We start from the raw sequence: 24,770 nt of genomic DNA on the forward strand, positions 1-24,770 counted from the left end.
TGCTTCCCAACACTTCTCGCCGCCGATTGCTGTAAGAGAACGGTGGAAGATCGGCGGCTTGTAAATGTAAAGGGCAAGTCGGCATCGCCACAAGGAGAAGAGCGGACACCTTGTCGCCAGCAGCAGCAAGCTACTGCCCAAATTCAAACTTGCCGCGCTCGCAGAGCATGTGACAAACGCAAAGATACATGAGTGGTACGCGTCCTTTGGACCGTCGTTACAAAATGGCTTCAACTGCCACCGGATCAGACTCATCTCGATGGAGACGACGGATCTGCTGTTGTTGCCGACATACACCTCGGACTGCTGGGGGAATGTTCGTTCGCGGCCACACGCGGCGTTACGTCGGCTGCAGATGGATCCAATTGCGGCTCTGCCGCGAGCGCAGTGCCCCGCTCAGTGGACTCAGCAGCAGCTACCGGATACCCTCGCTTCGTGTCCGCGCGCGAGGCGACATTGCGCACCACCACGTTGATCGCCGTGAGGCTGTTCTCCTTCTCCTCTTCGCTGCAGCTGCCGGTGCCTTCGCTTGCACCTGTGCTGTGTGAGACGTTCTTATCGCTGCTCGGCGAGTCCTCCGGCATCGACTGCTGGCCTGCAACTCTTGGCTTGGCAACTGCGATCGACAGCGGTGGTGCCGTCGCCGCCGATACAGGCTCGAACACGTCATCGAGCACGCCCATCAGTGCCGAGCGCGCCACCTGCAGCGACTCGATATACTGTCGCAGCTCATCGAAGATCGGCTGGATTTCGTCGTCGTGCACCTTCTGGTTCGAGATCCACACCAGCCCGGTCTGGGTCATGCGCGCAAAGCACGCCAGCGACCGGTGCACGTACTGCCGGTAGTACGAGATCATGCGGCGCGCGCGCGGCGGCCGAGGCTCCTGCGCCACGACCGCGTATTCCGCGTTGTGGTTCAGGTGCGTGAACGGGATCGGATGCAGCGCCTCGCAGCAAAAATCAAAGCGCTCGATCAGCGCCTTCTCCACCATTTGCCGCTCAAACGGATCGCTTATCTTCAGGAAGATTGGGCAGTTGAGCGGGTGGAGGTCCAGGTTGCTCGTGATGCCATTCTCAGTCACTTGTTGCAGCTCCAGTCCTAGCTGCTTTGCGCGCCGGCTAATTCCAGTGATCAGATCGTCAACAAGGGAGCTACGGCACACAAGCCACTGAATCTCCACGTGGTAGCACTGCGTCGGCAAGACTTCCGTGTCCACCTTCGCAATGACCCAGTTCTGACTCGTGACTGCGTCGTTGGTTTGCAGCAGCATCTTAACACTCCTTTGGCCCACACGCTTGAAAGCCCCTGTGCCGCTTGTCGTGATGTCTTTCCTCCAGTCAGTTGAAATCTTCACGTTCGGGAACCCTGTGCTTACATCTGCCTTCGCCCGCAAGAACTCGAAGAACTTGCGGCAGCCCTCTGTATAATCGCGTAGGTTTTCTGGTGACAGCAAATTGGTCAGCACCTCCATCAAACAATATGCAAAACGGAATGTCTTCTTACCTTGGTCGCCGACATCAGAGCCGCCCAGCCGAGGCGGGAGGAGGCAAAAGAGGCTGCGTTTGTAGCGAATTCCTTCACTCATATCATCAATGTAGCCGCAGATCAGCTGATCCAGGTGATTCCACTGGTACTCAATCTGCGGGTACTTGCGGAACTCCTGCGCGACATTGACAAACCGATCCACGACAGGCGACCAGAGCGAATAGCGATACTCCATGATGTCCACATCCGAGCGGGTCGTAACCTTCTGTAGGTAGCGCTTTACGTCGATTGTCTGAGTCTCTTCGTTGTAAACAATTTCGTGAATTCGGTGCCCCATACTGAGCCGAAACACCGTGCCATCTTTCTCGCTCGAGTCCTCTGCCGAGACGAGCTGGAAATCTTGGGACAAACGCTGGGCCACCATTTCCAGTACCAGCTCACGATAATCGCGGAATGTCACTCCGTTCTGCTCATCCCGCTCAGGAAGCATAACACTGTAGAAAGACTCGGTATAGTGGGCTTGTAGCTCTTTCGGGGCTGGCATGAAGTCGCTGGCGAGTGGTAATAGCGCAGGGAAGCACAAACTTCTCCACTTCAGGACATTCTGTGCAATCTTGTACTGCTGGTCTTCGTATGGGCGTATCTGACTCCATCGGCGTTGATTGCTGGTGAGTTGCTTGAGCATGAAAGCCTGCGAATGGAATATATCCTCTTTTACTGCGCCCTCCGCAGGGCGCAGGACGGGGCTATTGGTGAATGGTGTGTGATTCGGGCCACTTCCATCGCCCAACTGGAACGTGTTTGGAAACGAGCTCGAATGTATCTGCGGTTTGTCTTTGTCGTCATCCAAAGACCCGACCTTTGCCTCCAAGCTGCCTCGGTATTCGGACATATCGACATTCAGTGGAGAAGGCTCTCGCTGTTCGTATTGACGCCAACGTGCCCCGCCACTATTACTGCCACCATTCTCGTTTCCAGCAGAGCCGGACTGGAATCCAATAGTACCTGTTCGTTTCTTGATCAGGTACGACATTCCTTGGCGAAGTGGTGGCGTTGAACCTAATCGGACGCTCATGTCGCTGTCGGATGACTTTTGTGCGAGTTTAGGCGCTGGCGCAAAGCCAAACACTTCATCGTCATATCTTTCGTATTCTTGTAGCAGCCTGTTTTGCTCAGACAAGGAAAAGGTGCGCGTTTTGGTTACCACCTCGCCGTCGTAGGATAGAGAGTCGTCGGAGCACGTCATTGAAGACGCGCGAGCTCGGACTAGGTCGCTATTTAGACCTGCAAGCATGACGTCGTCATAGGTAGACCCACTCGCTGAGGGAGCTGTCCCGAGGGCAGCGTTGTCGTGCTCGTCATCACTCAGCGACGATTCGGCTGTTTGGAAGTCATTCAGCAAACACTCCAATGGCTTCGGGAGCGACAAGTATCCAAAATGGGTGAAGTCGTTGTCTTTGAACATCCGACACATCGGCAGCGGCTCAAACACTTTGTTCTTCGAGTTCTGAGGCGCGCACACATCACAGAATTGCGTAATGTCTTCATCTAATGGACACTTGTGCGGCATCAGCATATTCTCTTGCACGAACCAAAGCGGGATCCAGAGCGGTACGATGTAATTCTTGCGATTTTCCATTCGTTGCAAACAATACTTGCACAACTGGCCTGTTCGCATTGCTGATACCCCAGTGTCTGCTACCGCTGACTGTGAATCTGTCATAGCCTCAGTCGATCCCGTACGTGAGCGTCGCTGGAATCCATTTTTCAAGCCATGCGGGTTATTGTTGCACAAACACATTTCCGTTGCAGGGTTTCCTTCTTTCCGACCAGGTAACTTCATTTCGGACAGATCAGACTGCTTGAAAAGAAATAGAGGGCACTTGTGGAGTGGGCGAGATGCTAACGAGATCAAGTCAATACCGATACCGTGGTCCATCATGCGCTGCTCTGTAATCTCGGAAAGTCGCTTATTCACGGAGAAAATGCCGTTGCCCGGCGTAATGAGAACAACACTTTGACCGCTGCGCGATAAATCACGGTCAATATGGTGCTTCTCAAAAATATTAAGCACGAGATTCACAGCCTCAAGCAAATTACCATCACGCGCATTGGAGGGGACTCCTGGGCGTGGACCAGATTCATCCTGAATTGTTTCCGCAGGCGAGAAAGACGAAACGTAGAAATCTGCCGGTGACCGCCACCCGCATTCGCGCGGGAATGCGTTCATCTCTTCCTTGAGCTTCACAAGCAACGGCTGCACGTCTGTAATTATGCTGTCGAATGCTACCAGCTTGTAAAAGTCCTGGTAGTGTCGACCGTCTTCGTCCACGCCGACAGAAAAGCAATCACTTCGCTCATACGGGAATGACGACTCCCTCTCATCGTCCGTGCTGCGCGACTGTTTTCTCTTCGGCACAAACCTTCGGTGAGAGTAATGGCCTCCCGAAGACGACGAGTCCTGGTCCTGATCCATTTCCGGATAAAAGCAGCGTGAATAAAAGAGAATCGTCAGACTGTGCGAGACTTTGTGCTTCATCCACTTCTTCAGCACGTTGCGCACGACCGTCAAGAAGATCTCGAGATACAGCATGCCCGAGTTGGCCATATCCCACATCTCGGGGCTAATCTGCACCAACCACATGATGCGCGACGTGCGCGAGCGGAAGGTGAACTTGGTCTTCTCCGAGATGACGCCGCTGCGCACCTTGTCGCTACCTGCGCGCACATCCAGCACCTGCCACCGCGTACCCTGCACCCGGATGGTTTTGCCCACATAGAGCGCCGTGCCTACCATGGACTGCTTTAAGTACATGAGGTCTCGTCTCGACATGAACTGGTCCTTGAGCGAGACCTCGACGAAGTCCACCTCCACCTGCGTCTTGGGCAGGAAGCGCACCGTCACGTCCTTGAACGGTGCCAGCTGGAAGATCGCGGCTGTGTCCTTCAGCACGCTCACCTGCATCTTGCCCTTGAGCGGCGCGTTGCTGCTCTCCGGGATCTCTAGCAGCAGGTGCTTCTGTGGAGAGCCCTCGGCCATGTCCGTGGCCACGAGCTGCACGTCGCCCGCGTGCTCTGGGTGGAAGACCTCCACCACGTAGTCCTTCCATACGAGCTCCTTGAGCTGCGGGAAGCTGTCTGGGTTGAGCACGATTTCGTCTCCGCTTTGGAACTCGTGGCCATGCACGTGCAACTTGATCTGCGCGGCCGCGTGCACCGTCGTCTGTCGCTTCTTGGTCGTGGGCGTTGCGTTGACGGCGGCAGCAATATCTGCGAGACCTGAAGAGCTGGCGGACGTACTGGGCTTCTCCACGGCCTTTGCAGCCTTGGCCTTGGCGGCGCGCCGACGTTCGTAGCGCCGACGCATTTTCTGGTTATAATTTGATGTGGATGGATGTAATACAGGGTCTAAATCACGGTGAAGGGTGAAACGGAGTGTAAAGCGGAGTAAACTGCATCGAAGCTCTGATTTGGCTACACTTTGAAGCTGCGAAGCTGCAGCCTGCAACTATTATAGCTAACGAGCTGTGGCTCATGGACTCCACCCGTTAACTATATCCTAGCACCGTAGGCGAAGCGCAACGGGGATTTAAACACAGCCGAGCTGAAGAAGAGCTTCCTGGATTGCTCCGCTCTCTCTTGGAAACATCGTTCTCGTCTCACTCGGCCTCTGGCTTGATGCCAGTGAATGTTCTCGCTATCTATGCACGCTTGCCACCCTTGCGGCTCTTGGCCGAGTTCACGATTGCTGACACCATCCTATTGCAGCAATCGATCAAAACCTGTTAGCAATTGTCGCTGACAACAACAGCGCATACCAAGTGTTGCGTACCAGAACATGCCGTAGACGATCTGCAGGCCGTAGAACACCGTCCTGGCGATCGACTCCAAGCGCGCCTGCTGCAGGTTTTTGAAGCGCAGGATCTCCGTCGGGTCCATCATATGCTCGTTGCGCATGACACTGCAGGCAGATATACTAAGCATTAGCACACCAAATTCCACCCCAGATTCAAAACAGCAGACGCACCGTCGGGCGTGCCACACGGCAATAGGCAGGTTGAGCAGGAAGACCCATGGGGCCCAAGCCAGCAGACACAGGAACATGAGCACGCCGTGCAGGATCATCTCCGGGACTGTACACAACACACAACAGTGAGGTCATTCCCTGTAGTACAGCACGCAGTACCTCAGCGTCAGTCTACGCACACACGAGCTTGTTAAGGCGCTTGGCCACGTCGGCCGGGTTCAGATGGTCCAGCTCCAGCTCATCGAGGGTGATCAGCTACCAAAAGATACGCATGTCAGCGGCAGCAGAGCGAGTGGGGGGCGGGCAATTAAACAAGGACATGCAAGGAAACAAGAGCAAGACGCACCCAGTAGCCGTTGAGGAACGTGAGCGCCACGATGTCAATGAAGCTCAGCACCGCGACGAGGACCTGCATCGTCGAAGGTTTTCTGCAGGCTCGGATCAGTCAAGCGTACCACCACTCGGAAGAATGACGTCACTATGTCGGGGGCGCGTAGCTGCTGGCACAAATCGCAAGCGTCGCGAGCCAAATTGCTGCCATCATGGCGCTCGCGCGACACTGTGCGTCTTGTTCCTGTCTCCGTCTGGATATGTGGACGTTTGACCTTGTTATGCTGTGGCAGCGCATTTCCTGGCGCACTCCAGCAACGTCAACTGCCTGCGCTTCGGCCGCAAGTCGGTAGGACGGCTGTCTCGTCGAATTGCACTCTACCAAGGCATCTAACTGCGTTGTTGCGATCATTGTCAATGCAGGGACAAGTGGCGGCGACGGGTGGCGACGATAACATGGTGAATCTCTGGCGGATGCGAGAGAAAGAGACCAAGAACATCATGGTACAGCTCCTTTATTGTTGCATTCAGGCAATTGTTTTCTGACTTTGTGGTCTGCTCGTGGACAGAGTCTTTCGGGGCATCAGAGCGCTGTTGAGAGCATCGTGTTTGATCCGGCGGAGAGGAAGGTGGTGGCTGGCTCCCAGGCAGGATCCATCAAAGTGTTCGATCTGGAGGCTGGCAAAGTGAGTCGTACGCTCAAGGGCCACATGGCCTCGACGACGACGGTGGACTACCATCTCTACGGCGATTACGTGGCCTCTGGGTCACGTGACACCATTGTAAAGGTGTGGGACCTGCGTACCAAGAGCTGCATGCAGACGTTTAAAGGACATTCGTCGGAAGTGACAGCGGTGAGTTTTACACCGGACGGACGTTGGCTTACGTCTGGTGACCAGGATGGTGTCATTAAGATCTGGGATCTTACTGCGGGGCGTCTTCTTCACGAGTTTCCAGACCACGGTGGTGCCATCACAAGCCTCGAGTTCAACCCCGAAGAGTTCATCCTTGTATCTTCTTCTGCCGACCGCACCGTGCGCTTTTGGGACGTTCAGGAGTTTGCTTTGATCGGTGTTACTCCTGTAGATAACGCCACGGTACGCCAAACTTGCGTCAACTCCGTCGAGCGCTGTGCCCGAATTTCTCTTACAATTCTGTTTGCTCGCTCGATACATTTGTTCAGACAACGTCGATGTGCCACACAGTGGCGGAGCCATACAGCGGCAAGTATCTCTTTTGCTGCTCACAGGAATCCATTCGAGTATGGTCATACGAAACCGCCATTGAGGTTAGTGGCTTATTGCTGTGTGCTTTCATCAGTTGAGAGCGCAATCTTACCGTGCACTAGTGTCATGACAGCGTCGTGATGCCGCGCCAAAAAGAACTGGGGTGTGTGGAGATTCACGCCGATACGACGATGACGCAGGATATGAAGCTGATGGGTGGTTGTATTCAGGATGCCTTCGTATCCGTGTGGGTACTGGATGTTATGCAGATACAGCCATTTCATCGCAAAAGCAGCAACAGCAGCGACCATAGAGCTGTAGAATCCAAAAACAACAGTAGACCACCGTCTGCACGAGCGGTAACTCCGTCCACTTCGATGCCAGTACAGCAGCAGCCCATGGCTCGGTTATCTGCTGCACCTAGTCCTGTTAGTATGCCAGCCCAAGTTATGCCGGGTTCGCGTGGGGCCTCTCAGGGATCTGCAAATGGTAGCGCTGACTTCCCTGGTGGTCTGTCTCGAGCAAGAACTCCTATGATGGGAGAGCAGGTGTCTCGTGATCTCAACCACCGCGACGTTACTTCTAGCCGCCCAACTACTCCGGGCGTTTTAGTCGCTCCGCCTTCAGCAGAGTTGATACCTCGTCCAGTACGCCGTGCAGATGACCCTCGGCAATCAGGTACAAGGCGTTTTGTTTGGCGCGTAACTTGGTAGCGTGGATATCAACTAACATTTTGTTTATCTGTAGTTGAGGCACCCCGGCCAGTCAGCGCAAGGCTAGGCACTCCCAGTGATGAAGTCACCCATCGACCAAAAAGTTCTTCAGAGGCATTTGAGCCAGCATTACCCCCGACTGTGCTTCCAGCACAACGGCACGAGGAAGCGTTGGTGACGTCGGATTACGTTATGGAGCTGCGCTGTGGTATGGATACTTGTGTGAAGGCGTTCAAGTCTCGGCAGAAGTGCCTCCAGCAGCTATTGGTTCATTGGGAAAAGGGCTGTTTGCACGATGGTCTCAGGTATATAAGTGAATTGCCGCGAGGGAAGCGGGAGGCAGTTTTGGTGGATGTGCTACGAATTACAGACTTGCAAGCACTGGGTGTGGACTTAGAGGCTTGCGTGCTCCTACTTCCGCTCATCGTGGAGGTCCTCGAGAGCAAGTTCGAATTGTGGGTATTTCAACATTAGCTTGCTGATGCTCTGCACGACTCAACTGAACTCTCGTTTTGCCTCGCTATCAGGTATTTAAGCATCGGGATCGACTCGGGACACAAACTGTTTGACGCATTCTCTCCCATTGTCAAAGACGCTCGAGATGCCAGGCAGTTCCGCTCACGAGCGATTAATCTCGCCGGCGAAGAACGGTACGGAGCTCATGATATATTTTGCGAGCATATCATCGTTCTCATGTTACACAAATTTTGACAGAGCCCAGCGATGCAATGCTTGCGACGCATATTTCCAGGAGATGCAGCAGCGCGTACAGCAGCTATCTGAGACCGGCAGCTACTCGTCGTCGCCGTCACTGCAGAGCAAAGTTCAAACGTTTGCACGAGCACTTGATGGGCTCTATAGGTGATCCAGCGACTTGCTGGCACCAGGCATTTCCTGACCCTAATACACGAAGAGCTATTTGCCCCCCCCCCCACCCATGCCACTTACTGCTCACTGCTATTGGTTCTGCTTTGGGTGTGGTATTATAATTGTTTGCTCTACCGCCTGGTAGACTACTCAAGACTTAAATGCACAAAAGCTGGAGACTGCTCTAACGTGGCCGTCAATCTTCAAACCATGCCAGCTTCTCTGTCAGCGCCATAACGTCCTTGGCTCTGGGGGTGGCTCCAGCAGTATCTTCCTTTCGTGCAGCTTCGTCAAATGCGCGAGAAGAGTACACTTCTCCTGGGGTGAAAGTCCAAGCGTATTCGATGCGCGCAAGCCGAAACGAGCGCTACCTTGGACTCGCAAGTTGAAGTGACCATCACTCCTGAAACAACCTCCGCTTTTGATGCCTACAACCTCGAGGCGGAGCGCACCATCGTGGCCGAGATGATCCCGTGCGGCTCGTCCGTGGGCAGGAACACCTCGCCGTGCGGGTGGATGTTCTTGCAGCCGAAGCGAGCGAGGTCGATGGGGTTGTTGTGGATGTTGGGCATGGTGATCTTGATGTCCTGCACGTACGGGCATCGCTCCAGCACAGCCTCGCCCATCTTGTACAGCGTGAACTGCACGGCGGGGCTCGGCACGCCCACGTCCGCCGGGCCCGAAAACGTCTCGAGCAGCACGTTCTTGACCTCCGCCGCTCTGGCCACGAAGTCTCCGCCGATCGCGCCGGGCGTGTAACTCCACGTGGATGTAACGCACGTGCTCACGAGGCGGTCGGGCACGTCTGGTAGCGTCGTGTACTCATCGCGGAAGAAGTCGACGAAGGCGCTCTGCGTCGTCTTGAGCACCTTGAGGCCGTCCACGCCGCCCTGCACCGTCACCTCGGGAGCTCCGTGTGACGACTTGCGAGCCACCACACTGTACTCGATAGAAACAGCAGCAGGTGAGCGTTAGTGAGGGGGGGGGAGGGCGAGAGATAGAAAGAATGAGCGTACTACACACACGTACTAGGCGGTGGAGAAACCGGCGCCGGCGCTCACGAACGCGTGGTGGTGCGGACGCGTCTGGCCCTTGGAGTCGGGCACCACCACGCGCTCCCACGGCGTCTCGAACAGCTTGACTTTAGCCACGCTGATCTGTTCCGATGCGACACACATAGAACAATAGACCCCGTTAGTATCGCTTGAGTTCATGCAGCAAAATGAGGAGCAGGACGTACAATGTCCGGGTGCTTGGTGACGAAGTGCTTGGCCAGGATGACGCCGAAGTCCTCGAGTGAGGCGAACTCGTGCTTCTTGGCCATGACCCACACCGTGTTCTTGACCGAGTCCGTGGGGAGCACCTGGCCGTTGTCGCCGTCGTAGTAGGCGCTGGCGGCGGGCGCGCCCTCCAGCAGCACCTGCGCCTCCAGCTGGGCCACCGAGTGTTTCTCGGGCGTGCGCGTCACCTTGAGCAGACGCACGCGGCCCTTGCCGTGCTCGTGCTGCAGGAGTTTGACGACCATCGCGGCGGACGGGAAGGGAAGAACTCGGACTGGTTGGGGCTTGTGCTGCCGGGTGCGAATCGAGGAATGCAGCGACCAGTGGCGATGTTGAACAGCGACCCAGATGATCTCGACACACATTCAACAAACCTTTTCATCGTTAAATCATTACATCGGGCCGCCGACGCGCTCGACGTCACGTCAGGCAATCTTGCCCACCTGCTGGGCATTGAGCAATGGAGGCAATCTTGCCAGAGCAAGTTGTAAGACGATTAGTGCCGGTGGTCTGCTTGGCAGCGCGTCTTTTTGCGCCGGACTGCATGCGCGACCAGCGTTGGCGGTGAGCGCCAGCTACGTGTGCGTCCTCGGAAGTACATGCATGGCGTGAGAGTCTGTTCGACGCTGAATCGCGCAGTTACATGCAGTGGCAGAACGCGAGCCACTGCGAAGATAAGGAGGCAAATGCATGACTGTCGCTAGTTTATCGGTCGATGCATGGGTTCTTAAAGCCTCTGTCTGTGAGTTAATCGTTTTTATTTTAGCAAAGTTAACGACTAAGTCTGTGAGTTCATACACGATTGTTTGGGAATGAAGTACGAACCGCGGATTGTTGAATACTTGTACTGAAAGCGAACCGCTCGCTTTGTTTTATAGTGGCTATCGCTCATTGCATGCATCAGGCGAGGCGCCAAAATCAGCATCACGGAAGTGAACTAGGGCTGGTAACGTTAGTATTGCCGCCGCTACTGGTTTCACTTTAATTAACGATATACATGCAGCGCTGAATGCTGCTGCTTCCACGGTGATAGTGCTAACAAAGATTTTGATCAATCGAGCGGCCACAAGGATTCAAACCCGGGTACGGGGGATGCAGGCGCGGAGACGAACGGTGATCGAGCGGTGTCTACGGATAATCAGCTTCATGGCACCGCAGATACTTAGTTACGCTTTAGCGAGTCGACCCAACGAGCCACCGGTCTTCTGGTACACCAACACAGCAGAGCTTAGCGTCTTTTACTGGAACTACAGAGAATATGTGCGTCGATCAGGTGGCAGGCCAACACTGATAAAGGTGGAGAACAACGTGCTGGAAATCACGTAGCTGGCGCTCACCGCCAACGCTGATCGCGCATGCAGTCCGGCGCAAAAAGACGCGCTGCCAAGCAGACCACCGGCACTAATCGTCTTACAACTTGCTCTGGCAAGATTGCCTCCATTGCTCAATGCCCAGCAAGTGGGCAAGATTGCCTGACGTGACGTCGAGCGCGTCGGCGGCCCGATGTAATGATTTAACGATGAAAAGGTTTGTTGAATGTGTGTCGAGATCATCTGGGTCGCTGTTCAACATCGCCACTGGTCGCTGCATTCCTCGATTCGCACCCGGCAGCACAAGCCCCAACCAGTCCGAGTTCTTCCCTTCCCGTCCGCCGCGATGGTCGTCAAACTCCTGCAGCACGAGCACGGCAAGGGCCGCGTGCGTCTGCTCAAGGTGACGCGCACGCCCGAGAAACACTCGGTGGCCCAGCTGGAGGCGCAGGTGCTGCTGGAGGGCGCGCCCGCCGCCAGCGCCTACTACGACGGCGACAACGGCCAGGTGCTCCCCACGGACTCGGTCAAGAACACGGTGTGGGTCATGGCCAAGAAGCACGAGTTCGCCTCACTCGAGGACTTCGGCGTCATCCTGGCCAAGCACTTCGTCACCAAGCACCCGGACATTGTACGTCCTGCTCCTCATTTTGCTGCATGAACTCAAGCGATACTAACGGGGTCTATTGTTCTATGTGTGTCGCATCGGAACAGATCAGCGTGGCTAAAGTCAAGCTGTTCGAGACGCCGTGGGAGCGCGTGGTGGTGCCCGACTCCAAGGGCCAGACGCGTCCGCACCACCACGCGTTCGTGAGCGCCGGCGCCGGTTTCTCCACCGCCTAGTACGTGTGTGTAGTACGCTCATTCTTTCTATCTCTCGCCCTCCCCCCCCCTCACTAACGCTCACCTGCTGCTGTTTCTATCGAGTACAGTGTGGTGGCTCGCAAGTCGTCACACGGAGCTCCCGAGGTGACGGTGCAGGGCGGCGTGGACGGCCTCAAGGTGCTCAAGACGACGCAGAGCGCCTTCGTCGACTTCTTCCGCGATGAGTACACGACGCTACCAGACGTGCCCGACCGCCTCGTGAGCACGTGCGTTACATCCACGTGGAGTTACACGCCCGGCGCGATCGGCGGAGACTTCGTGGCCAGAGCGGCGGAGGTCAAGAACGTGCTGCTCGAGACGTTTTCGGGCCCGGCGGACGTGGGCGTGCCGAGCCCCGCCGTGCAGTTCACGCTGTACAAGATGGGCGAGGCTGTGCTGGAGCGATGCCCGTACGTGCAGGACATCAAGATCACCATGCCCAACATCCACAACAACCCCATCGACCTCGCTCGCTTCGGCTGCAAGAACATCCACCCGCACGGCGAGGTGTTCCTGCCCACGGACGAGCCGCACGGGATCATCTCGGCCACGATGGTGCGCTCCGCCTCGAGGTTGTAGGCATCAAAAGCGGAGGTTGTTTCAGGAGTGATGGTCACTTCAACTTGCGAGTCCAAGGTAGCGCTCGTTTCGGCTTGCGCGCATCGAATACGCTTGGACTTTCACCCCAGGAGAAGTGTACTCTTCTCGCGCATTTGACGAAGCTGCACGAAAGGAAGATACTGCTGGAGCCACCCCCAGAGCCAAGGACGTTATGGCGCTGACAGAGAAGCTGGCATGGTTTGAAGATTGACGGCCACGTTAGAGCAGTCTCCAGCTTTTGTGCATTTAAGTCTTGAGTAGTCTACCAGGCGGTAGAGCAAACAATTATAATACCACACCCAAAGCAGAATCAATAGCAGTGAGCAGTAAGTGGCATGGGTGGGGGGGGGGGGGGCAAATAGCTCTTCGTGTATTAGGGTCAGGAAATGCCTGGTGCCAGCAAGTCGCTGGATCACCTATAGAGCCCATCAAGTGCTCGTGCAAACGTTTGAACTTTGCTCTGCAGTGACGGCGACGACGAGTAGCTGCCGGTCTCAGCGACGTGGTGTATCCATGTGGATAATGTACGCTGCTGCATCTCCTTGCATTTGGCCATCGATCTTGGGAACTTTTGAGCAGTCTGAAGTGCGTCAGCAGGACTATGAAGCAAACTTCCGACAGATATGCTCGTCTCCAACGATGCAAACGCCAACAGCGAACGCGGCGCACGCCCCAGAGTCTCTGAGTGAGAGCTCGGAGAAATATGTCGCTGGAAGTCATTACCCCAGTTTGTTTTGGCCCTTTCGAAGTGTGAGCTCAAATTTCGAGCTCGTCGAGCAGCTTGAAGCTCATGTTGGGGTCGGATATGTAGTTTAAATGATTTATTTACAATTGTAACCACGTCTCAAGCATGTGATTGGTGGATGTTCAGATTCGACATCAGCCGCCAAACTAAAAGCTAACGGTCGTTTCCAGCACCGCAGTCCCCCCGAAGCGACTCGCACTAGCCTGCCTGTCGCCATCGAGTCGCTCGTGGGACCCGAGCTTGATGGAGTCCACGCTGCTGCCATCGCTCTCACGGCCACATCCAATCGGAAGTCGCGAAGGAGGACGCCATCGACCTGCAGACGCCTCGACCCGACGCTCTTCGAGATGAAATGCAGTCACTAGGCCCACCAAGACTAGGGCAAGACAGATAACGAGCAGGAGATCAACAGCTTCAAGTGGAGCGGAATCAATTACCTACTGGCATTGGCCTCAGCTTTGGAGTTTTTGGGCAAGCACACGGGTCTTACGGAGTGAGTGGCTGGGGTCCTCGCTTCAGCGCTCTTCGTGAAGCTGAAGTTGCCGCTCAAGTTTATGGCAAGGAACTGCAAGCACTTGTCACCGAAGCCCAGAGAGAATTGGTTGTACTGTGTCGAGTGTCTGAGGAAAAGTGGTACTTGTACGAGAGCAAAATCGTCAACAATCAGGAAAAGGAGGAGATGCTCAACACCTTCAAGATGGAGCACAAGACCGCTCAAGACGCAACGGTACGTTGTATTCAACCGCTTTCAGTGCTTAAAGCAACAACTAACACCGTCTTGCTAACATCTCAAACGGATTGAATCGAGCAGAGATGAGAGAACCAAAGTCCCAGGGTTGAATCAAGAGAAGCAAGATCAAGAGCAAGTAGCAGTACGTGCCGCCACAATTGTTGAGCGCCATGAACATGACTGTCAAACTGCGCCTTTAGTACAGCATTTGTACAGCATTTGTGCGCGACACGGATCCAGACATTTGGTCGGGGTATGCTGGCTCGCGAGGTGTTTGAGCAGACGAAGATCGAGTTGGTCGTAGCCAGCTCGTTCATCCAGGCAGGTGTGCGCGGGTTCCTAGTTCGAGTCGAGTTGCAACACTGTATTGGCACAAGGCGGCCTCTGTACATTTGCAACGTGTGGCTCGCGGCTGGTTTGCTCGGCAGGTAGCACAAACAAAGCAAACGAGAGGACTCCGTGAATTTCCAGCCGAGCGTATTCAAAAGGTGGTGCGAGGTCGCTTTGGGATAAATTCGGATGGCCAAGATCCGAGAATTGGTGCGTTGGTGTCTGCAGTTTGCGCTTGCGGCTTGATCTGTGAATGCAGTTGCATTGAAGGAACTGACGAAGCGGGATGTCAAGAAATGGCCGCGCTGCCAACACTCATGATGACTGAGGCGAAATCGACGGAAGATAGGAAGTCTCTTCCAGCGCTTGTGCTTGGTCTGGCGCGGCTTCTTACGATTTTCACAGTGACTCGGATGACGAGTGGGATGTTTCGAATACTTGGTGGAGAGAGTGTGCACGGCTCCTGCGTTGCGACGTCAGTGTTACCCGTCGAAATGCAGAACATTGGCGATGCTGATGCAGGAGCTGCAACGAGCATTTTTGTCACCGCCCGGAGGGTTTGCAGCTGCGGGAGTTGCTGTAGCAACGCCATAGTTGCGTGAGTCGGTGCTTGGTACCTACGCAGAATATCTGGACTTCCGAGTCGAGACATTTGAGCGCATTCCACGAGACTGGCAAGCAGCGGTGGCAATTTTCAAGTGGGCTACGGCTTTCGCCGCAAAAACGCGCTTACAACATGCTATCGAGTCTGACGTACAGCGATTTGAGCTCGGAAGAAATCCTTGAGCGGTGGAGCCGCAAGCTAGCAAACATTGTGTTGGATTATCTTCAAGAGCAACGAAGAGATGGTCGCACTAGCTGTTTCGCTCCCTCAGACTGCTCGCACAGCTTCCCGAATGCTACGGCCAATGAATCCAAGAGCAAGAGGCGTTTCAGAAGTGTTCGAGCTGTGGGTCATGATCAAGTTGTGCGGCACTCGATGCATGTTGAAGCTGTCATATGCTACACTCAGTGGTGCCGCTGGAACACGAGAGCAAGACCCAGCGCAGCATCTTCGTCACGTGCATGGGACTCTGGGTGGGCTACGGACTGCTGAACGAGTAGACCAAGCGCCAGAGCGTACGCTTCAGCTCGGTCTGCGCGGTAGCGCTTCAGTCGCTGTTCAGGCTGCTGATCACCAGCTACATGCACGTGAGGGTGGGCACGCAGGTGACGAGGACCCTGGGTGCTTCTTGACGACGCGAGCGCGAGACCACCGGCGCCCTACTGCTGCTCTACTTCATCCCGTCGGGGCTCTACGTAGTCTACGACGTGCTGTCCTACATCAACCTGCGACCTGCTTCCTTCTACTGCAAGTCCGGCTCGTGGTTACTGGGGTATGCTGTTGATCCCGCAAAGTAGTCGTGGACGTCTGGCAAAATGGCATTAGCTCGGACGTTAAACGAAGCTGAATTGGATCGTTCTACGGACGTACTGTTGGTCTCCGCTAGCAGCTTCATGAACGTCTTCTTCTCGGTCTTGCTGGATTTCTTTGACGAGACGCTCAGAAATGTCTGTGAAGAAAGACGGAGTATCGGCTGCAGTTCCAGCTAGAAAGGCGAGCAGGTCTGCTGGGATGTCTGTCCACCAGCAGTTGAGACGGAGCGAATGCAGAGCAGGAGAAGCGGTTGTGGTCCGCCTTCACTTTCTCGGGTCCTGGCTCAGCGTCGGCAGCTAGCGACGAAGCGCCAGCGTGTCGACCACAAAGTCCTCGCGCGCAGTAGCAATCTGCATCAAGCGCCTAGGCCCCATGTACGATCGGGAGCTGTGGTGCTCCTTATGTTGACTTGCACCAAGGAGTGTACTTGGCTCTCTTGCGGCACCAAAGTGCGTGGCTCTTGGAAGAAGTGGTCGCCACGCCCAGCAGCAGCGGCAGCAGCAGCACGCTCCCGAGCTACCTGCATGAAGCTCTTGTAAACTGCTCAGCGGATACAGTGCAAAGGCCTTGCGGGGCGCCTTTTGCACGAGCTCGGAGCCCTCCTCGGAGGCGGCGAGCACCATCTTGATCTCGGCAACCTGCAGCAGGGCCGTGTTAAACTTGTGCAGGAGCAACTTGTCCCAGTGCAAACGTGGGGCCCGGAGTGCCCGAGGTTTTGAAGTCGATTGCCACGTGGCCTGCAGCATTTTCGCAAGTCGAATCATCGGCGGTGCTGCACTTTCTCGCTCGGGTTTGGCACTGTGGGGTTTTGCTCATTCCAGACCTGGAGCCGAACCAAGCAAGCCAAGACCAAGACGACCATGGTGACCGAGATTTACTACCGCAAGGCGTTGGCGCAGATGAAGAACAAGCACTCGCTGCTGGAGGAGAAGCACGCGCTGCTGGAGGACGAGCACGCACTGCTGGAGGACGAGCACGCGCAGATCAAGACCGCGCACACGAAGCTCCAGGAAGAGTACGCCGAGCTTCTGAACGAGCGCTACGATCTGGAGGGCGACACCTGGCTTTGGATGATGCAGAACAACAAGCTACAGGCCCAGCACAAGGAACTCCAGGCCGAGCACTCTCGATGGAAGGCCGCATGCGCGTCGCTCGTGAAGGAGGTGGAGAGGAAGGTTCTGAAGGAAGAGTACCTGGCGTATCTGGCGCAGGAGTATGACCAGACGCACTGGCCGGTGGCCAAGGTGGCCGAGCTGGAGGTCGAGCAGGAGCGCCAGCTCGCTGAGGGGCACGAGCTGTCCAAGGAGCGGGAGCAAGCGCTGATGGCCAAGGTTGCGGCGCTCGAGAGCGAGATGGTGACGCTCAAGACAACGTCCAAGAGCGAGGTTGCGGCGCTCCAAAGCATGATCCAGCAGAAAGACGACGACTTCGACAGCTTCCGCCGGTCCAGCGACGAGGCCACGGCCAAACTCGTGAAGGAACTCGCAGAGGCCACGGCCGAAGCCGTGCAGCACCAGGAGCTGCGCCGGACGCTTCGCACGGCGCTGGAGAAAGGCGCGAAGACGGCTGTGGCCACGACGAACCCGGTCAAGGAAAGGCGGTTCACCAAGCCCGTGGAGGTGTCGGCACCGACGCAGCAGCGCACGACCTTGGTGGTGCGCGCGCAAACGCAGCAGGATCAGAGGCCAAGGCTGCGTGAGAAGAGCAGCAGCTGTGGTATTCCGTCGACGATGAGCTCCAGGGCCTCGACAACGGCGACGACGACGTCTGCAACGTCGAAGGAGTCTGTGGCCAATCCTGTGGAGGCGCGAGCGCAAACGCTGCAGGATCGCATGCGGAAGTTTGAGCTGGAGAAGAGACAGAAGGTCAAGTCGCTGCAGGAGCAGGGACGAAGGTTGCGTGAGAAGAGCAACAGCTGTGGCAGTCCGTCGACGGCGAGCTCGAGAGCCTCGACAAAGGCGACGACGACGTCTGCGACGTTGCTGAAGGTGCCAGCGCAAACGCTGCAGCGCCATGGCCGGAAGCAGGAGTTGACGAAGCCCAAGGAGACCAAGAGTGTTCCGTCAAAGGCGACGTCCAGGTGGGAGCAGTACAAGAACCAGCGGTCAGGGCCTTCGTCTGCGGCGACATCGTCCACGTCATCGTCGCCGGAGACTTCTCCGCGATCGTCAGCTTAATCGTCTTTGACGAAAGCTGGGCCTGGACTGCTGCAGATCATGATTGTCGACAAGTGGATGGAACGGTTGGCGCGGTGAATCGGTACGGTATGGGGCACTCATCTCTGCCTCGTATCGTGGCCATTCCGCGCGACGCGGGGCTCATTTCTCCCTGTTCCAAGCAACAAGCAACACGACATCAAGCGGCACCGCAAGCCCAGTTTGGCGAGCAGAGACCCATTTCTCTCTGTCGTGGCTGATCACTCGTGGAAGGTTGCTGGACGTGGAGTGCCGCGGCTTGGTAGGCCTCACGTGAAGTCGCGCCAGCAGTCTCAGTTGATCGGGGCTCATTACCTCCGTTGAAGCTGTAGATGCTGGCGTGCTTCGCGTGAGCTGCGGGCGTGGTGTGGTGTGCTTTCGAAGTGGTCGACGGGGACTCATTACTCCCTGTTGACCACTTTGGCCGCCCACTCGCTTGCTCTTCTACCTTGCTTCGGTGCTTGCGCCCGAGACTTTCTTCGTGGGATGTGCCTCGATTTCGCTCGCCGAATGGACATGCTGCTTGACGCCGACAACCGCGATGGCGAGGTACTATGCTGAACAAGCGACCACGCTTGCGAAGACCAGTCCGAAGACAAGTGTGCACTTTGCGCGATTTGTACGTGTAGCTTTAGCTGAGTAAGACTTTATAATTGCTTTTGTCCTGCCAAGGTTGTTGTTGCGTTGAGTCTGTCTGTCTTAACTACTTATGCGCTACATACCAAGTTGCATTTCTCTAAATCACCAGCGGGCTGCTCACAATCGAGAAACCCGTCGCCTCGCCGTGTGCTTGAGCACAACCCACTTTCTACCAGACTAGTGATTAACGTACAGGGTTGACTGATCCTGGAACGAAACTCGACGTGAGGCTGCTGCGTACGAGATCTCCTTACGGAAGGCGCGCTCCATCAAGATGTACGATTCCAACTCGGTGAGGGTCAGCGTCTGGATAGCAGAGGCGACTTCGTCGTCGTACAGGGGGTTGTTGTTGTTGCCTCCTCTCTCTGCAGCATGTGGGAATGATGGCCATCTTCTTGTCGTTCATTCCCGCCTTAGGAGACGTCTCGATGCGCCATGCGCATTTGACAGAGTTGCACGAACGTGGAAGACACTGCTAGAGCCAAGCTCCAGATTCAAGTACGAGGTCGCGCAGACAGAGAAGACCACATAGAGAAACCAAGCGCTGCAAGTTCTGGACGCAGTATCCCAGTGCATCACGTTAAATACTTAAACCGTTGACGGTCTATCGTCGAGCTCTTCGACGCCACGCCCTGCACCACGCGTCCCTTTGCTCCGGAGCGGAGGCCTCTTTGGTGACAGCATTCGACGCTGTCAAGCACTAGTCTCGCTAGTACTCGTCTTCTCATCTAGAGTCTTCACGCAGCTCTTGCGCACCTCCTTGCTGTTCCTGCTTCGGCTTCAACCCCTCCTGGGCTCAGTCATTCTGAAATACTTCGTTCTGGTAATCCTGCACGATGCTTCCGAAGCGCTGGATGCACTCGACGTGAGGGAAGAAGTGCACTTCAAAAACCGAGCGGTCGTAGGACAGCACACTGCCCACCAACTTCACGACCTTAGGGGCTGAAAATGAAGGTTGTGCCATCGATGCTTTGAACAGAGTTGGGGGTTGAGCAGCAGGAGAGGTGACCGCCCGAGCATATACCAGCCCTTCCTCCACAAGCAACGACATAGCCTCACGAGTATCTTGCAGCGTCAGCAGCTTGCTCATCCTCGTGTGGGCTCGCTTCTCGGTGATCCCCGGCGCCTGAATAATCAACGACAACAACTTGCGCTGGATCTCGAACAGGAACGTATAGTTTGTTCCGCCGTCCATCTTCAACCACGGGAACGACAAGGTGTCCTTCTCACCTTCGAAGACAACCTGGGGTTTCGACGATGAGCTGGCACTCGGAATCACCGAAAACGGCCTCAGCAACCACACGTCTCCATGCTCCTTCACAATGTAGCGCTGTTCGTAGTACCCGTTCACACACATCAGCACACCCTGATCAACAAGCGCGTTGAGACAGCGTGCCACACGCATTCGTAGCTCAGCGTGACGCTCATCGCCGTCGTTTGAGCGCAACTTTCCCATTAGAGATGGCATTGTCAGCCCCTCCTCGCCAATTTCACGGATATGAGCAACCACTACATGCTCCAGCGCTTTCTCGGATTCCTCTCGATACTGAAATGGGCGGAATGCAATTTTCCCCAGACCGCTGTTGTCGTCGACCTCTTGCAGAGAAAACGCCTCACAGGCGTGTGTGTCCTCGACACTCACAGCGTGCATTCTAGTCTCAACTCGCCAACTATCAATGAGATCTGACGCCTTGGCAGCGTTCACCTTGTTGGCCAAGTGTGCAGCAAAGCCAGATCTGTCCTTCAGGCTCTTGCAATTCAGGAGACTCTCCCTCTTCGTAGAACTGGGCAGTCTCTTCCCGTTTGTCTGCTGTGTCGCGAGCGTATCTTCAGATTCCGCGTCCGCATCGAGGATCGTTGAGTGGACTGCTGTAAGCGAGCATGTACCGAGCACTTGGCAGCTTAACTCGAGCGCACACTGCCCAGGTGTGGCATTTATCGGGAAGTCATCCTCGAAAAGTTGATCACTACTGTGAAGAGATATGCCGCGCTGCCCTACTTCGCTGGACTCAGGCTTGCCAGCTGTGATCTCTTCGAGCGTGGAGCTAACCATACTCTCTTGTTCCGCAGCTTGCTGGAATAGCAACAATGGGTACGACAATGTGGTCACCTTGAGTGAGTCTTGAAGTCGCTGGCTGGTGGAGTAGCCACGACCTCGCTCCTTCTCCGGTGCGCGAACGATCCAGTTCTTTAACCAGAGATATCGCCAAACGAGTCGGATCTCGTGTGGACTCCAGGACGAAACCAACTCCTCAGCGACAAGCGGGTGATACTCTTCTCGGGGAGACACGATCATCATCACAGCGCGCCGAAAAAGTGCTGTGAGTCTGGTTGACCCTCGGATCGCAACCTCCTCGTGAAATAACCCACCGGGGTTGTCGGCTAGCTGCAATTCCCGCTTTGCGTTTTCAAACAGAAGTTTGACGACAGGCTCCATCAGTTTTTCCTTGAGCCGCTTCTTCACGTCAATCTTCCGTTTGCCCAACTTTCGTGCAATAGCCACAAGACCAAAACCCGTTCGAGAAATTGTGTGGTTTCGGAAAGCGACTTGCTCCTTTTCCCGCTGCAATCCTTGAGGAACAGCAATTTTCCACTGACCCTTGCAGCTGTCAATAAAGTACTCCACCAAAAGCTGTTCATCCACATCTGTCCAAGTGAGTGGTCCCGACTTCGACTGATCGTCGTGGCCTGCATCCTTCTTCCTATGCCTTCGTTTGGCTTCACCATAGCCTTTACTCCCTGCCATACTGTCACGTCGTCGCTTTTTTCGAGGTCGGAAATTAGTCGACACAATACCGCTGCTCGTAAAAGTTGCGGTGTCACCTTCGTCACCTTCTCCACGCTTGTGTTTGGGTGCAGGTTTCCGTGACTTCGGTATCCAGGAGAGGATACGATACATTCGCCGAGAGCGAGTCTTAGTAGGCTTGGGCACCTCGCACACAGCTGGTTCATTTCTTCGAGGGTTTTCTACTTCCATAGCCATTTGTTCGAGGCATAGACACTCGAGAGCCTCCCAGTAGCGATCAATATCACATTCCGACTCGAATGAATACCGCAACGGTAGCACATTAGCGAAGCTGTACGTCTTTTCTGTGAGGCCAACGACGCGAACTGAATCGAGTTCATTCACACTACGACGTTGTGCATCAACCTGCGCGTCACCTGAAGAAAAAATATCGTCACCTTTCCTACCGTTGTCATCCAGGAAAATTCTGACTTGCTTATTAAAGCGAAAAAGTCCGCCTAGTGCATTATCTTTCAGCGCGCGAGAAAGCACCCCATCGCGTCCATCAGTGTACCCAGCTCGAAGAATCTTAACCAGGTGCTTCATTCCAATCTTGTGTGGTAGCACCAATCCCAGATCTGCTAGCGTACCCAGAACTTTTGCTGTGCGCTGCGACTCGTGACTCCAGATCTTCTCGCGGAGTGCCTCCGGAATTGCGTCGAACGTAAGCTGCTTCGCAGTGGCCTCTTGAACGATAGCAAACTCAGCGTCCGTCAAAATCCCTCCACCCGAGAAAATCTGAATATACAAATGCACAGGCATTGAGTGCAACACTGATTCGCGAGAAAACACAATCCCTTGCAGCGGCCCTGGTTGTTGGATATGACTACCCACAGCAGAGGATGTGGTCACTGACGAGCTGGGCTTTTTGGCACTGTCACAATGGGCACTGTCCCCGTCGTTCAGGTCTTGAATTGATTCGTCGTTCTCATCCCCAGGGAGATGAAGATCTGACTTTTGCTGATGCAAAGCACTCCACAAAAACCGGTGTAATACTTTACATCGATACATGACGCCGTACGCAAACCCGAGCTTCCTAAACTGTTGGTTGTGAATCCCAGATTTTTGCTGGCTCACAAAACGCCGAATCTTGTAACTAATTTCATTCCGGACAGGCGAGGCCGAGTCGCTGACCTCTGCTTCAATATCAGAAGCATGACGAATTGTGTCAAGACCAGCATCCCTGGCCTCATCTGAATCCGAAATTGAAGTTTTGGGCTTGTTAACGGTAGCGTTGGGCATCCCCGAATTGGATCGCTGTCTCTTTCGAGCTACTAGTCCATGGCCCACTTCACTGTTATTACCACCTCCGATCTTGTGAAATCGAACCACTTGGCCTTTATCACTGCTCCGGTGAATGCGCCGCAAACGCTCGTCGCGGCAGTAATTCTTCACAAAGCCTTGAATAAAGACATCGTTGTGTTCATACCCAAGCGCAACCACGCAACGGAGTGCACGGAATTTCGTTGAAACATTGCGTGCAGGCAATGGGAGCTGCAGCAAGCGTAATTTTTTGCCAAGTTCCAATTCCGTTGCAATGCGGAAAATTGATCGCGTGTCCACCTTCCCCACTGCAGCCAGCGGCATGAAATTGTTCCCGACAACGGCTTCACTGCCTGCATTCATCCCCGCGCGCTGTTTCTCCATACTGAATACACTAGCACGCAGCGAAGACAGACTAATAATCTTCTCATCCTCGAGACGCTCCAAAATGTGCTCGCGGCGTCGAACACTCGTGCCATCAACTTCCGCTCCTCCAAGCGCCACTTTTAAAGCCTTATTGGCTCGAACCGTAAAATTCCTTTCCACCTTTACCTCACCACCGGGCTCATCATCCACATTCGCACTTTCATTCGACAGGTGAGTCGAGTCCGAGGTGCAATCAGCCATGTCTGCTGATAGCAGATCGTTGCAACTGTTGTTACTAGGGGCCATCGAGTCAAGGTAGAGTCGGAAAGCTTTATTCTTTCCCAGGATGATTGACTCGGCTTTCAATCTGTACATCCCTGCCAGCACACTCACCAATTTATACGGCAATTTGCTCCCGGGAAGCACAATTTGGTTACGAAGGTCGACAATAGTGGCTCCGTTCTCTGCGCTGTCCTCAATAATGCCGTAGATCTGGTGGAGCAGCCCTAGCTCCAAAATAATACCACGCCGAGAACCTGGATGCCGCCTGGTGTTCGGCGGCTTGTACCGCACGCAATTTAAAATCTTCGGCTCGAGACTCGCACGTCTCGATGGCTGCAGCACTGCCTGGAACAACTCCAACGGGAAGTTCTCATCCACTTTGCCCTCCTGCATAATATGAGAGCGCAGCACCTCGAGATGTCGTTTCTGCAAGCTGAGGTCGCGTCCGAGATCAGACAGCACGGACGAATGCGTGGGCAGTGCTCTCAAGTACTTTTCCGCTGCCCCACACAAGATCTTCTTGCTCTGTTCGTCCGACTGGAAACCTGCCGACTCGTCGAACATTTGCGGCTTGAAATCCACTGCGAACCGCGGCAGGTGGATGATGTTCAGTCGTCGCATGACTGGGCGGGCCACGATCATCATCCGCTTGACCACGAGCCCGTACGAGATCAACGTGTCGAGGCAGTTGTGCAACCTCTTTACGGTGCCCCCCGCCAGCAGCTTGGTCAGCGTCGTCACGGTCACTCCCTGCACGCGCGCGTGACCCACAGCTTCCAGGATGCGCAGATGTTCGTCTCCGAGGTCTGCGGCGATGGCCTTCACCGGTATATTGAGCGCCCGGTGGCGCAGCTCCTCACAGGCTACCACTATAACCTGGTGGTCCTGCTCCTGCTGCTCAGCTACCGCCTGTTCGTACGTGAGCAGCGCCAGCTCCTCGGCGGTCAGCGCCGCGTCAACTGCAGCAGCTTGCAGCATCTCTCGCTTCACTTCCACTGAGTTATCCTGGTTGTCGCAGGGACCAGGTCGCTTGCGCTTCTTGCTGGGCGTCTGTGGCGGCGTCGCGGAGGCCTCCGATCCCCGGAAGAAGCGCAGCGCGCCGCGACTGGAACGCAGCAGCCGCCACACGTGGCGCCGCACGTGCGTGTCGTCATGCGGCTCCACGGCGGCGAACAAGCGGCGAACGGATAGCCCAGCTCTGCCTTCGAGCGCGATGTGGTCCATGCACGCGGCCGCCAGCTCGCGAGGCGTCCGACACGCCATGGCGTAGGCGCTGATGGGCTTTGGATGGCGAAGACTGCAAGACTGCACAAAA

The 24,770-nt window shown here is 55.3% G+C and overlaps 6 protein-coding genes across 6 annotated transcripts; 2 read left to right on the forward strand and 4 right to left on the reverse strand.

Annotated features, from left to right (window-relative positions):
* Window positions 1–251: 251 nt before the first annotated feature.
* Window positions 252–4,853, reverse strand: KRP23_4932 (DEP domain-containing protein; the record flags this gene model as incomplete). The annotated part of the gene is made up of 2 exons (XM_067889947.1): window positions 252–1,441; window positions 1,505–4,853. 2 exons carry the CDS (start codon window positions 4,851–4,853, stop codon window positions 252–254), a joined length of 4,539 nt encoding a protein of 1,512 aa, XP_067746535.1.
* A 334-nt stretch (window positions 4,854–5,187) lies between these two features.
* On the reverse strand, window positions 5,188–5,928 carry KRP23_4933 (Protein cornichon-like protein 4; the record flags this gene model as incomplete). The annotated part of the gene is made up of 5 exons (XM_067889948.1): window positions 5,188–5,245; window positions 5,319–5,447; window positions 5,514–5,619; window positions 5,693–5,768; window positions 5,860–5,928. The coding sequence occupies 5 exons, from the start codon at window positions 5,926–5,928 to the stop codon at window positions 5,188–5,190; spliced, it is 438 nt and encodes a 145-aa protein (XP_067746536.1).
* Window positions 5,929–6,055: 127 nt separating this feature from the next.
* Window positions 6,056–8,647, forward strand: KRP23_4934 (Katanin p80 WD40 repeat-containing subunit B1; the record flags this gene model as incomplete). The annotated part of the gene is made up of 10 exons (XM_067889949.1): window positions 6,056–6,074; window positions 6,137–6,192; window positions 6,267–6,347; window positions 6,413–6,940; window positions 7,027–7,131; window positions 7,192–7,747; window positions 7,817–8,080; window positions 8,153–8,237; window positions 8,310–8,432; window positions 8,497–8,647. 10 exons carry the CDS (start codon window positions 6,056–6,058, stop codon window positions 8,645–8,647), a joined length of 1,968 nt encoding a protein of 655 aa, XP_067746537.1.
* A 430-nt stretch (window positions 8,648–9,077) lies between these two features.
* KRP23_4935 (Uricase-2) lies at window positions 9,078–10,174 on the reverse strand (the record flags this gene model as incomplete). The annotated part of the gene is made up of 3 exons (XM_067889950.1): window positions 9,078–9,588; window positions 9,679–9,806; window positions 9,890–10,174. The coding sequence occupies 3 exons, from the start codon at window positions 10,172–10,174 to the stop codon at window positions 9,078–9,080; spliced, it is 924 nt and encodes a 307-aa protein (XP_067746538.1).
* Window positions 10,175–11,585: 1,411 nt separating this feature from the next.
* On the forward strand, window positions 11,586–12,682 carry KRP23_4936 (Uricase-2; the record flags this gene model as incomplete). The annotated part of the gene is made up of 3 exons (XM_067889951.1): window positions 11,586–11,870; window positions 11,954–12,081; window positions 12,172–12,682. 3 exons carry the CDS (start codon window positions 11,586–11,588, stop codon window positions 12,680–12,682), a joined length of 924 nt encoding a protein of 307 aa, XP_067746539.1.
* A 6,873-nt stretch (window positions 12,683–19,555) lies between these two features.
* KRP23_4937 (uncharacterized protein) lies at window positions 19,556–24,718 on the reverse strand (the record flags this gene model as incomplete). The annotated part of the gene is made up of 1 exon (XM_067889952.1): window positions 19,556–24,718. One exon carries the CDS (start codon window positions 24,716–24,718, stop codon window positions 19,556–19,558), a length of 5,163 nt encoding a protein of 1,720 aa, XP_067746540.1.
* Window positions 24,719–24,770: the final 52 nt, after the last annotated feature.

This window comes from Phytophthora ramorum (genome assembly GCF_020800215.1).
Source record: "Phytophthora ramorum isolate Pr-102 chromosome Unknown Phyram_PR-102_s0004, whole genome shotgun sequence".
In the NCBI taxonomy this organism is placed as follows: Eukaryota; Oomycota; class Peronosporomycetes; order Peronosporales; family Peronosporaceae; genus Phytophthora; species Phytophthora ramorum.